The 13,052-nt window shown below is 36.3% G+C and overlaps 4 protein-coding genes and 1 non-coding gene across 6 annotated transcripts; 1 reads left to right on the forward strand and 4 right to left on the reverse strand.

Annotated features, from left to right (window-relative positions):
• Positions 1-95: 95 nt before the first annotated feature.
• Positions 96-1,722, reverse strand: LOC105969211 (uncharacterized protein At4g26485). 2 transcript variants are annotated; one of them, XM_012993961.2, is made up of 4 exons: positions 1,534-1,722; positions 866-1,393; positions 576-774; positions 96-496 (listed from the first exon to the last, which is right to left on the reverse strand). In XM_012993961.2, the coding sequence occupies exons 2-4, from the start codon at positions 1,305-1,307 to the stop codon at positions 226-228; spliced, it is 912 nt and encodes a 303-aa protein (XP_012849415.2). In that variant the 5' UTR covers positions 1,308-1,393; positions 1,534-1,722; the 3' UTR covers positions 96-225. The 2 variants fall into 2 exon arrangements, with proteins under 2 accessions (XP_012849415.2, XP_088668185.1); XM_088812059.1 differs by having other exon boundaries at positions 1,510-1,696.
• Positions 1,723-2,485: 763 nt separating this feature from the next.
• LOC105969213 (uncharacterized protein At4g26485) lies at positions 2,486-3,896 on the reverse strand. Its single transcript, XR_016029386.1, has 3 exons — positions 3,407-3,896; positions 2,879-3,077; positions 2,486-2,791 (listed from the first exon to the last, which is right to left on the reverse strand). It is a non-coding gene; the product is annotated as an uncharacterized protein At4g26485 (transcript).
• A 4,068-nt stretch (positions 3,897-7,964) lies between these two features.
• LOC105968508 (NDR1/HIN1-like protein 26) lies at positions 7,965-9,069 on the forward strand. Its single transcript, XM_012993141.2, has one exon. The coding sequence runs from the start codon at positions 8,138-8,140 to the stop codon at positions 8,876-8,878; it is 741 nt and encodes a 246-aa protein (XP_012848595.2). The 5' UTR covers positions 7,965-8,137; the 3' UTR covers positions 8,879-9,069.
• A 227-nt stretch (positions 9,070-9,296) lies between these two features.
• Positions 9,297-10,702, reverse strand: CPSUFE (chloroplast sulfur E). The gene has a single exon (XM_012993821.2). The coding sequence runs from the start codon at positions 10,686-10,688 to the stop codon at positions 9,498-9,500; it is 1,191 nt and encodes a 396-aa protein (XP_012849275.2). The 5' UTR covers positions 10,689-10,702; the 3' UTR covers positions 9,297-9,497.
• A 630-nt stretch (positions 10,703-11,332) lies between these two features.
• LOC105968699 (GDSL esterase/lipase At5g03980) lies at positions 11,333-12,957 on the reverse strand. The gene is made up of 4 exons (XM_012993346.2): positions 12,507-12,957; positions 12,247-12,395; positions 11,894-12,167; positions 11,333-11,784 (listed from the first exon to the last, which is right to left on the reverse strand). The coding sequence occupies exons 1-4, from the start codon at positions 12,712-12,714 to the stop codon at positions 11,576-11,578; spliced, it is 840 nt and encodes a 279-aa protein (XP_012848800.2). The 5' UTR covers positions 12,715-12,957; the 3' UTR covers positions 11,333-11,575.
• Between the last annotated feature and the right edge of the window lie 95 nt (positions 12,958-13,052).

A 13,052-nucleotide genomic window follows, 5' to 3' on the forward strand; every position in this document is an offset into this window, starting at 1 on the left:
ATATGTATTGTTCATTGATTTATTAGGCTTTTTGTTCAATATTTTAAATTTTATTTTGCGTGTATAAATTGATGCATACATAAATAAATGATTAATTTCACAAAATCACCATTTTTAACACATACATAAATCCAAACACACATTAAATACAGAGTACTTACATAAGAACAGGGAAATATTCATATATACATATTGATTGTTAGCTCAATTTGTGATGGCAATATTTCAACACTTGACACCAAATTTGTAAGTCTTGCTGGGGTAACAATTGAAGTTATTGTCACCCCCAAATCCACACTTGGTGTTGTACCCCGGATAATCGACACCGTTAAAATCGACAGCCTCAATTAGCTCGAGCCTGTGTGCAGCACCAAGTGATTTCAGATTCCAATCCGTATGAAAGTCGTTCGTTTTGTGCGATACATGAATCTCGCCGTTTTCACTTATCATTTCCTTTGCGTTCTTCAAAAACATGCCAACAAGCTTTCTGTGACGTCTACATATGAAAACCGAGTTTTTATTTAAAATTTCAAATTCGAATAATTAAAAGGTCACGAAGAGTAAGAAAAACCGACTTTAGCTGGGAATCGCGTGGCAAGTTCTTGAAAAATCCGGCGAACGGGAAATTGAATATTATACGGTCAAATTTGATTCCTCCAAGAAAGGGGTGGTTCGCCATTTTAGTGGCGTCAATCTCGTGCATCACCTTGCACTTCCTAATGCTCAACTCCACGATGTTTCGTACCGCATTCTGATAATTCTTCACCAAGAAAACTAATGCAAGAAAACACATCAACATCAAGATCAAGTGTATATATATAAGGCATAATGACAATCAGAGAATATAAACGGAATATATATATACCTTGAGAATCGAGAGATGTGGCAATCATGTTCGAAGCCCAACCAAACGCAGCTGCTAAACAAGTGGAAAACGAAAAATCTCCCTCTCCAACAAGCAATATCCGATGGCTGCTACTGTAATGCTTAATCCATCTAATCCCAACCGTACACTTAATCATCGATTCACCTTCTTCACGATCACTCCCTTTCGCTCCACCAGATGAACCCATTGATGCTGTTGTTTCCGGTGAAGTTTCTTTAATCGAAATAACTGATGTTTTTACCTTGTCGTCATCAGTCACACTCGTGCTGGCAAGCGAAGACGAGTGTCTTAAATCGGGAAGAACAGAGATTGTCAAATACTGTTTCGTCTGTCGGGAATCGTGAATCGGATAGTCACACTCTGGCCTTTTCGATTCCAATTCGCTGCCCAGATATGAGATCATACTTTGCACAATCCCCATTCTCTTGATATCAATTCAAAAAAAAAATCGAATTTGCTGGGACGAATGATCAATGATCAATCAACAACACAAATGAACTACTACGCCTGTATATATAAATATAAATATTTACACCTCAAAAATCACTAATTAAATCACTAAGCAAGAGAAAGCAGTAAAAATAAGAAAAAATGGGGGAAAGGGTTTAGGGCAAGGAAATCACCACACACAATGATCGGAAAGCTACCTCTTCGCCGGTGGGGGCGGCCGACGATGAAGACAGCAAAACCAACCGCCGTTGAAGAAGAAATTAACAGTGTTTCGGCTTTTTCAAAAGTCTAAGTCTATGATTATAATATGATGTACAGTAATGGCGCTCCGACCGTACATACTATTACCCCCATTGCAATACAAATACTTCTCTGTAAATTTGTATATATACTTTAATGGAGGGCTGGGCTTTTGCCAAATACCAAACCAAATATTTGGTAAAAATGAATTTGAATTCCAGCACTCATATTGTATTAAGATACCATAAATACCCGTCTACCGTACTAAATACCATAAATATTTAATATACAGTTATACATCTATAAATTAATACAGTCACGATTACAAAAATTCTATTAATTTAGCGAATTATTAAATTATCGAGTTAATAATTTAAGACGTGTTTCGAAAGAAACTATTACTTAATCGAGATTATTAATTTATCAAGTATTAATTTATCGGGACTCTACTGCATATAATTTCTTATATTCTTTTATTTTAAATCCTTTTAGGTGATAACAAATTATAAAATACCTAAAGACCGAGAGCTTTTTTCATTATTTATTAATTAGCCTCTATTAATAGTCACTTTTATTTTTTTAAGGCTGATCATTGAAATTTGAAATCAGTTTAAATACTTTTTTTACCTTTTCTAAAATAATAAAATATAAAAAACTTTATAAAAAAAAAAAAAAAAATTGACCTCCGCCCTCTCTTGCTTCTAAAAAGTAAAAACAAATCAGCAAAAAACTCACTCTCTACATACATAGGTTCAAAAAAGGCATCAAATCACAACCAAACTGCATTTTTCTTACAAGGTGCTGCTGCATGTGCCCTAAATGTACAAACATTAACGCCACGAAGTATGATCAAAAGCCACAAAAATCAAAACAGAAAATTAAAAAGTTCGAATACTTTGTGAATTTAAACCACATGAACCAGCTGATCGATCGATCGATCATTTCAAAATTTTACGTCCAAATTTGTAGGTTTGGCAAGGGTAGCAATTGAAATTACCGTCGCCTCCGAACCCATACTTAGTGTTGTACCCTGGAAAATCAAGAGGCTGAAATTTCACAGCCTCGATTAGCCTAAGTCCGTGCGAAGAAGCGATCGACTCCAATTTCCATTCGACACTGTCCCCGTTGGTCTTGTGTGTAACATGAATCTCGCCACACTCACTTATCATCTGTTCTGCGTTCTTCAGAAATAGGCTCACTAGTCTCCTATGTCGTCTGCAGATACACCAAGGAGAAATGTCGGTTAATATATCGCTTATTGCATCGTAAATAACTGAATGAAATGTGGGCTAATTAACTAACCGGAGTTTATGTTTGGGAGACAGACTCGTAAAGAAACCGGCGAATGGGAAGTTGAATATTATACGATCAAATTTAAGGCGTCCGAGCGATTCGTGATTCGCGATTTTAGTGGCATCGATTTCATGCATGACTTTGCAACCTTTGCGTTTTAATTTCTCTATGTTGGAAGGAGCACTCCCATAATTCTCCTCCAAGAATGCTAAACAAAATTATTAACAGAAATTAAAACGTGTATGATTAGTGGCGAGTCCAGGATTTTAGTCACACGGTGGACTTAGTTTTTCGGGATTCGGGTTCAGCATCTCGAAAATAAAAATAAAATTAGGACTTTTTTGCATTAATTTAGATTTTGATCAATTTTGGTGTGTCGAGTCCAGGAGTTAGTTGCTGGGTGGGCTTAAATTTTTGGGATTTGCGTCGCAAAAAAATTAAATTAGGACTTTTTTGCATTAATTTAAATATTTAAAGGGCTTAACAATAAATATTGGATGTTCTAAATGAATAAATAAATAAATATTATATGTATACCTTGAGAATCGAGGGAAGTGGCGATCATGTTAGAAGCAGAACCAAACGCCACCGCCAAACAGGCGGAGAAAGAAAAATCTCCCTCGCCGACCAGCAGAATCCGGTGGGTGCTACTGTAATAATGCTTTATCCTTTTCTTGCTGATGATCATCTTAGTTTTAAGCATCGCCGACCCACCGGCCATTTCAGCCGTTTTCCGATGGCGGCGGCGGGGAACATTAGCAACGCTACTTTCCGGCGGCGGAGTGGTTTCTTCAATAAAAACGGCCAAACGTTTTACATTTAGGCCGCCGTGGTCGCGGGCAAGGGGCAATGGTAGGTTAACTTGAAGTGATTTCTCACGGCCAGCAGTATAATTTATGTAAGAAAAATATTCAGCAGAAATGGCGCTGGATAGTGGCGGCGCCGCCGGTAATGGACGATTGTCGTTTTCATCGTCGTCGTCGACGTAATATTGAATTACAAACTGCTTAATTACTCGTCGTCCCATTATTTTCTTTTCTTTATGCTGAATGTTAATGAGAAAGATTATCTGCCACAGTATATTAAAGGCGGTGCTTTTGATTTATATAATAATTAGTGGGTCGATTAAACTGCCTTGTGTCCGCTAATTAATATTATTAAATAAAAAATACTAAAAGTATCTTTTCATAGAAACTTGTGCACAAGGATGAATATATAGAATTCTAAAATGAAATATTAAGTACAATGTTGAAAATAAATGAGAATTTCTTTAATTCAATTGTATTTTAGTGATTATTTGTAATTATCCTAATATGACTGTATGAGTACTAATCTGAAATTAAATATTTAAAAAAAAAAATCACTAGCCATATATATACTGAACTGTATTACTGTATCTATCCAATATCTAAGAAAATTACAAAACCATGCATTTTTAGCTAGTAGAGCTAGGTTGATCATCAGACCCTACAAAATGATGACCGACGTGACCGAAAAGACTAATGATTGTTTTTGCTTTTATTAATTGCCATAATCCCACTTCAAGATTTGTTAATTTTACTTGGTCTTGGAACTTTAAAACTTACACACATATATATTTTTTTATATAAAATTAAGTAAAACTTAGTCACACAATTATATATAAATTTGACACGTTAAACATTATGGGCTATAAGTCTCTAGTGACAAAATTTATTAGAACTAAATGACAAATTTAACTAATTAAATATTTGCTACACATTCTTTATAAAATTCGTTCCAACAATACCATTCAATACACAAATTCGAATTCTGCATTAAGTAAAATTCAAATTGCATTTATCATCTTTTTAGTTTGCATCTAATATTTCCATTTTTCATCTAATATTTTCATTTTTTTTACAGCAAACACATGATTTTTTTCCTTTCATCATTTTAGCATTTCTTACACTATTTGTAAAATAAATAATTTTTTTTTTCTATATAATATTGAAAATTAAAAAAAAATATATTTTTTCATTTTTTTAATTTAATTTACATTTTTTTTTATATGTTGTTAATACTGTAGTAGACTATGATATATTATGATGTACTATGATATACTGGTGTACTATAATATACTGGTATGCTATGATATACTACGGCGTACTATGGTTTACTACGGCGAACTATTCCAAACCCTAGCAGCAAAACAAACTCTCACCCGTCGCCAAACCCGAGCAGCCGCCGCCAACTCCGATCGACAAAACCCTAGCCGTCAACCGAAATCCTAGCGCGTTAAAAAAACCTAGATTAATGCAACCACCTTCCACCATCGATCTAATCTCAACCACCGTCTCCAATGGCCATCTCCACCATAACAATCACCTCTATAAACACGACCACCACCGTCATTGCCACCTCCGTTGCCCCTTTCTACACACGCCCCCTCTGCTGCATCATCACCGAGATCTCCAAAAACCTCAAAATTTTCAGATCTCCGCATCTCCCCTTCAGCCTTCTCTGCTCCTCCTTGGCAGATCTGGATGGAGTCCTCAAATTTCAACGGCACCGAAATCCTCAGTTTGCAAAAATATGAGAGAAGTAGAGAAATGTTTGAAACTCAGATCTTCGCATCTCCAGCCTTCTCTACTCTTCCGTGGCAGATCTGGTTGGGTCCTCAAATTTCGACGGCACCGAAATACTCTGTTTGCGAAAATACGAGAGAAGTAGAGAAAGAGTTGAAACGGTTCAAAAGAAGAGAGACACGATTGGGGTGGGGTGGCTGAGAAAAAAAAGTGGGGAGAGAGATTAATGAGAAAAAAAACCTAATTTATTATTATTTATATTAAGAGTATTTTCGAGTTAAACAAAAATAAAAGGGTGTGGCTCAAATTTTATTTTGAACTAAGCATTTAATTAACATATTTCATTTGAGGTTGTCATCCACTTCAAATTAGGTTTATGTTGAGGGACTCTTACCATATTACCCCTAAAAAGTAAGCGTTAGAAAAATAAATAGTTAAAAGTGTTGATTATAATTATTGAAACTGAAATGCTAATTGTAGCGGGACTTTTACTGAAATTGGCTTATTTGCAGCGGTAGTCTCATTTGTCAATTTTCTAACTTTCTAAAAAAACCGAAACGCTCTCAACTAAAAAAAATCAAAAACTTAGAATTTGAAGCTCGTTCGACAAATTCAAAAACGAACAACGACTTCTTCAATGGCTGATCCGAATAACTTTTATATGGTAAAAAGAAAGGAAAAAAAATTAAAAATTGGTTTAATCGTGCTATACAGCACGAGAAGTATAAAAAAAGGGGAACATGCTTGAGTTACCCGTGCTGTACAACACGGGTATTTGGGTATCAATTTTCTATTTTTTTTTATATTTTTTTTTGTATTATTAATTTTTATATTCCTTTGTATTATTATTTTTTATAATTTGGTAGGGTGATGATGGTGATTTTGACGAAAAAAATTGATGATGAATGTACAAACGAGTACAATAATCCGAATATGTGTTATCATGTTCCTCAAATAATTAGAAAATTCGATATTTAGAAAAAAAATATTAAAAAAAAAATAAAAAAATATTCAAACTTTAAGTTCCCATTCTGTAGAACACGGGAACTTGAATAATCTTCAAGTTCCCGTGTTCTGCAGACTGGGAACCTCGTGTTTTTTGACTCCTCCGTTCTGTGGAACACGAGAACATGAAGATTATTCAAGTTCCCGTGTTCTACAACACGGGAGATTCATATCTAAATTTTTTTTATTTTTTTTTCCGAAAAAAAAAATTTAAAAAACAGTTTGAAGGTCCCGTTTTCTGGAGCACGAAAATTTGAATCTCCCGTTTTCTGGAGCACGGAAACTCGAAGAAAATTCAAGTTCCCGTGCTCTGCAGAACGGAGGATTCAAGCCGTTTGAATCTCCCGTTCTGCATAGCACGGAAACTTGAATTTTCTTCAAGTTTTCGTGCTCTAGAAAATGGGAGATTCAAATGTTTTTACGAAATTCGAATTTCTAGAGAGTGTTTGGAATAGGAGAGAGAAATTAAAAAGAAAATTAAATGAAAAAGGTACCGCTGCAAATAGCAAAACCCTTATTGAAATTAAAGAGGCTTTTTTCGTAATTTGCACGTACTTCAAGAATCCTGTTGCCGTAATTTACTTTAATTAATTAATTAATTAATTAATACACCCTTCAATGTGTCCGCTGATTTTCCTATTGAATTTTTGTATTTCCTTTCTCGTAATTCGTTTCTACTGTGGTTATCAGGTGATATATATATATTTTGCAGGCTTAATTAATACTAGTAATACCACTCAATTAATACTACTCTGCAGTTGTCAGTATAATATGTTATTCTATAAATAATGGTGTCTCCTAGTAATGATTAATTGAGTCCCTATAAACTACGGCATATAAAAATGTACACTGATTGGGTTTTATAGATGCTAAATTGGGTCATAAAATGTCCGCTTATATAACATAAGAATGTTGGTAAAATTATACGGCAAGTGATGGTCTAACGTTTGTAGTAATCGAGTTTGTGTTTATTAATCCAAATTCGAATTTTCTTGCCAACAAACACGGTTACGTTATTTGGTGTTTAAATTGGACGTCGGACATCACTGCATGTATAATTTGTATATTTTTCTTATCTATATTTGAAACATATATTCAAATCCGTCCTTTTAATGTCTCCTCGATCAGCTCGTCACCTACCCCTTTTATTTTTTCCTACACGGCCCGAACCATCTGTTTGTGGACCTCGTACTATTGGACTCTTCTTACCCGAGCTTCTAGCCATATATAACTAAAACCTTCATTCATTGGGCTTTTTTTACTCAAAAGGCCCATCTTTACCAATCGGGCCCAGCTTGCCAAATTGGGCCCGTACCTTAAATCACATTGGCTATATCTTCCTTAATGAGTAAGCATACTACACCACCTAACCATACACAAAAAAAGTGGTCATGAAATTATGGGACCCACTGGATATCCAGCCGTTGATTTCATCCTCACTATTTCCCCAAAATGCCCCTCATCTTGACACCTCAATTCCTCAAACAATCACTTATTCAAGAAAAGAAAAGAAAAAGTGCTTAAAAGTTGCACATCTCCTCTGTCGTTTTGCTTCCTAAAAAGCAAAAGAAAACACAATTCAAATTAATAACACACAAAAAATTCAAAACTTTAGATTCAACATTCAGCTTTCCCCCAACTCCACTTCCATCTTTATTTAAGTAGAGATCAAAACTCACATTAGCTTCTCTTCATTCCAAAGAAAAAATAAAAAAAAATGGATTCTCCAACACACACAACTGATTCTTCTGCAATCATCAAACAAAGCAAGCTATCTCCTCTCTACCAGATTGTCTTACCCAAGAATCACCACCAGAATCTAACGCCCGATTCGCTACTGTACATCAGCAAGTTCAGATCGAAGGAGAAACCGATCCTCAGGCATCCTCGTAAAACCAAGCCCATAGTATGGTGCGCCGCTATCATATGCATGATAATCAGCATCCTCATAATCTTCTCCGGCATAGCAACTCTAATCGTCTTTCTCGCGGTCCAACCGAGAAATCCGGCGTTCGACGCCGCGTCGGCGAGCCTCGGTGCCATCACTTTCAATCCACCGCAGTCTATCAACGGCGATGTAACAATCGTGGCAAATATTTCAAATCCGAACAAGAAATTGAGCGTGAGATTCGAGTACCTGTTCGTTGAGCTCTACTTTTCGGAAAATCTTGCGGCGAGTCAACTTCTTCAGCCCTTCAGCCAGAAGCCTGGAGAATCTCGTTTGGTGTCGGTTCATTTGCTATCGAGCTTGATGTATCCACCACCGAGTGTTGCTATGGAACTTCAACAGCAGGAGCAAAGGAACAGGGTCGTGTTTACCGTTAGGGGAACTTTTAAAGTTAAAGTAAAGATGGGTTCGATTCGGTATTCTTATTGGCTGCATGGAGAGTGTCAATTGGAAATGACGAGTCCGCCAAACGGTGTATTGATTACTAGAAGTTGCAGAACCAAGAGGTAGAGGGACGAAAGGTCTTGCCTTTTTATATGCTTCCAATTGTTTTTATATATACATTAGGACTCGAAAAAAAAAAAACGGAAGTATTTTTAGTATAAACATCTTTACGGTGAACATTTGTTTGTAGTGCAACGATCGGCTTAAAGGGTTTTATTTGTCTCGAAATTAGGGGATATTTACACCTACCATTCGAACTATATATGCGTGTTTTTACACTAAATCCGGCAGAGCTGCAAAACTGGAACCCTAAACGAATCGATATTACACAGCTCAACCTGTCTTAACATACTTACACTCAACACTCAACATTCGAATCACGGTATCATATATCACTCAGAAATTCGCAAGTATTCTCAAGATAACTAAAGAAACACGCGTGAAAAACAACACAAACTAGCATAAATATTGTAGAAACCGAAAATATAAAACATCATTGTATTGATCAAACTGTAAATGTCGTCAACGACATCCAAGCAACGAAAGATACATCTTCCATCGTTTTACGATTCCAATATATATTCAAACAACTATTAATTGCAACTCTGTATCAATAATTTCATAGCACGAATCTCAATCTAAATAGAAACGAAAAAAAAAGAAAAACCTCTGTTCTTGCAAAGCTTCACAGATTGCCAACTTCAGCAGGTGTCTTTGCCTCGATCGACAACGCGTGTAGTCCACTCTGCAGCTCATCTTGCAACAAGCCGTAAATCAATCTATGCCGCTTAACCAAGCTCTTCCCTTCGAATTCGTTCGAAACCACTTTCACGTTGAAATGCGTTTCGCCGTCACTCCCTCTAACACCAGCATGCCCCGCATGCTGATACGATATATCGTCGACTTCCAATCCAACGGGGCTCAGCTCTCTCTCCAAAATCTCCTTAATCCTCAAACCCCGATTCCCCAATAAACTTCCATTGCCATCATCCTTCTTCGGATCACGAGCTGCGGTTTCATCGGGGTTCACTCCACCGTTTCGGCTGTCACCGTTAACTACTAAATTCGAATTGTCAAATTGGGTTTCTCCTGCAACATCAATTCTTGAATCACTGGCCTTCTCAGCTTCAACATACAAATGCAGAGCCTTTTTCTGCATCAACTTCAGCATATTCAAGAACCCATTATTCCTAGATGGGGTTAAACTCTGCTGCAGCCCTAGAAGCATAGCGAAATCAGGTGAAACCCTAACAATCTCCTCGACGGGCCGGCCCGAAAGGCCCTGAACCAGCAAAGCAGCAAGCCCTTTGGTGAGAAGTGAATCGGAATCAGCTTCAAAGACGACGTTTTTATCATTATCCAGATAGGCTCGGACCCAAACCTGAGAAACACAGCCTTTGACCTTGTTTTCATTTGTTTTGTACTGGGATTCCAGTGGGTTTAGATTCCTTCCGTAGAACAACAACTGCTCGTACTTGGCCTTCGGCTCTTGAACTCCTTGAAATAATTTGGTGATTTCTTGGAGCTTGGGAGGAAGCTCGTCGATTGGCTGCAGAGATGACGACGACTGCGGCGTAGAAAAAATGGGTTCTTTGGTGGGTATTCTTTCGATCGTGATGGGTTTGGAGAAGAATAATTTAGTGGGCTGCGGGGGGAAAAATGGGGTTTTGGTGGGTTTGAGGAACGGGGTTCTGGATTGGTGAAAGAGAAGGGAGTGCGTGAATTTGGTGGAAATTGACATGGGTGCTGGTTTTCTGATCGGGAATTGGGATATGGAATTAATTACAGATGATTTTGTTACGAAGCTGTATTTGAGGTGGAAGAGACGAGAGATGAGAGGGGAAAGTGATGATGAAATTGGGTTTCTTGTTTTCATGTGCAGCAAAAAAAAAAAAAAAAAGATTAAATTAACAGTGCCTGTGACTCTAAATTAAAAAGTAAAATCTAAATTCCCAAAATCGTCATCAGTTGATGATGAAACATTCATATTGGGAAAATTACACTTTCGGCCCCTCAAGTGTACACTTATTACATATTTGGTCCCCAATATTTACATAAAAACACATTTGGTCCTTCATGTTTCAAAAGTTTAATGGCTTTGGTCATTTTCGTCAATTTACAGTTACTCTGTCAGTTAATGCAGTAAGGGACACGCTTGGTTCTGTTAGTACTAACGAAAATGACTAAAATAGTTGATTTTTTTTTAAATATAGGGATTAAATGTGTTTTTTCTGAATGGGACACAAAATATGTAATTGATACAAACTTGAAGGACCAAAACTGTATTTTTCCTATTTCATATTCCTTTTTTCTTTTATCTAAAATAAATATTCATCAAAATTGCATATTTTTATGGGCCCTATTTTTATTTTATTTTATTCAACCAAGGCCCATCCACTGCACTGGGCTTAGAAGTGTTATCGGCCATTTTCCTTTGGATTTCTTTTAGATATCAAGAAACTGGTCCAATGGACCAGCCCCCCCACTGTTCAATTTGATTCTATCAACAAATAAAAAATAAAAAGTAACTGCATTTGTATATAGTATTGTCAAAATTAATATGCTTGAATGATTTGATTAAATTTACACCAATATGAATAACAAAATTCTTATTAATTAAAAGTGTAAAGTAAACGAATACACCAAACCTAACATCTAGAGTTCATCCTTCTAAAAATATTGCAATGAGTAAAATTAGATCTAAGTAAACTAGTACAAGAAATCCAGCTCCGAAAAATTAATGTAGCTGACGGTTGTAGTACTTCAGAAACGGCATTGAAGCTTGGGTAAGATAAGGGTCGCCAATCGACTAGCCATGATTTTGTGGCTGATTTCAGACAAATTGACACCATCGAAGTTTACATGACGTTCGGGATCGGGGCATTGCGGAATATCCGTAGCTCCACACGTTCTTTTAATGTTGTAGTTGTAATCGCCTCCCCTTCCGCAACAAGCCTTTTTAATCTCAAATCCTGCCATCCAAACATTATAAATTATATTAAAATTGTTTTTTTTTTATTCTACTAAAATTTCAAACAAATCGAAGAAATACTAGCTAGCTTGTTTTGAATCGAGACGTACCGTTATGTCTAGCGACACGGAGGAGATATAGGTAAGCATTGTAGAAATCAGCGTAGATTACTACCGCGTTTGGCCTCTCTCGTGCCAGCTTGGCTATGGCTGCTTGCAGTTGTTCGTTGTGGGACCTCGTCAAGTAGTTGAATCGCTTCAGACAATGGCTTAAGCCGTATGCCGCCAAGTTTTTCGTTTGGAATACGGTTTTATAGATAGGGAGACATCCGAGTGGGATGTATCCGGGAATAATTACTCTTTGACTCCCCAAATCAATTTGTTCCTGCAAATTAAAATCCAACGACGACACAAATCAATAAGCATGTCGAATACTATATAAATATTGTATATAAATTACGTACCCTAGCAATATCAATAGCCGAGCTAACAACGACCGGGATCATGCTCTTCAACTCTGGTATCGTTTTCCTTTGTAAGATCGCATCGTTGTAAAAGTTCTGGCTGACTAGTCCGATGAAAGCAAGACTCGTTTCAAGTTTATCACTACAATCTGAAAAATTGAAAATTGATTCTTAAATTGTAAGATTCTTCGAAATCAAGGATTAAAGAAAAAACACGAAATCAATTGATGAAACATTGATATACGATCGATCAAACTTACCTGCCGGATCGTGACAAACTGAATTAGCGGAGATGTACATGGGACGGTTGGGGGGTGGAGGGTTGATCAAGTTACCGTTGTAGTCGCGAGTAGCGTATCGACCTTCGAACATGTAATCGTACGCGCAACTTTTTTGAGCAACAGAATATTGTGACACGAAGAAAAGGAAAGCCACAACTAAAAACATAAACTTCATCCATGAAGCCATTAATTAATTAATCTATAATTAATCTAGAGAGAGAGAGAAGTAGAAAAGAAAGCAAGATTGAGAGAATGATGAAGAATAGCGTAGGGTGCAGTTGTATTTATAATACATAAATTTTGAGTCCTAATTCTATTTGATTTAATATTACTTCTGTTTTTAATATATGGGTATAACAAAACGTCTTATTATGATTTATTTTTTTATTTTTTAACATCTCCTATTAGGGTTGTAATTACTAGTGATTACCCTTTTGTAAGATATACTTAATATATATTAACTTTAGGAAAAAAACATTGTAATGTGACCAAATTATCCTTCCAGTAATTTTATTTTTTAGTTAT

This window comes from Erythranthe guttata, chromosome 13, assembly GCF_056151865.1.
Source record: "Erythranthe guttata isolate IM_541 chromosome 13, IM_541, whole genome shotgun sequence".
Classification (NCBI taxonomy): domain Eukaryota; kingdom Viridiplantae; phylum Streptophyta; class Magnoliopsida; order Lamiales; family Phrymaceae; genus Erythranthe; species Erythranthe guttata.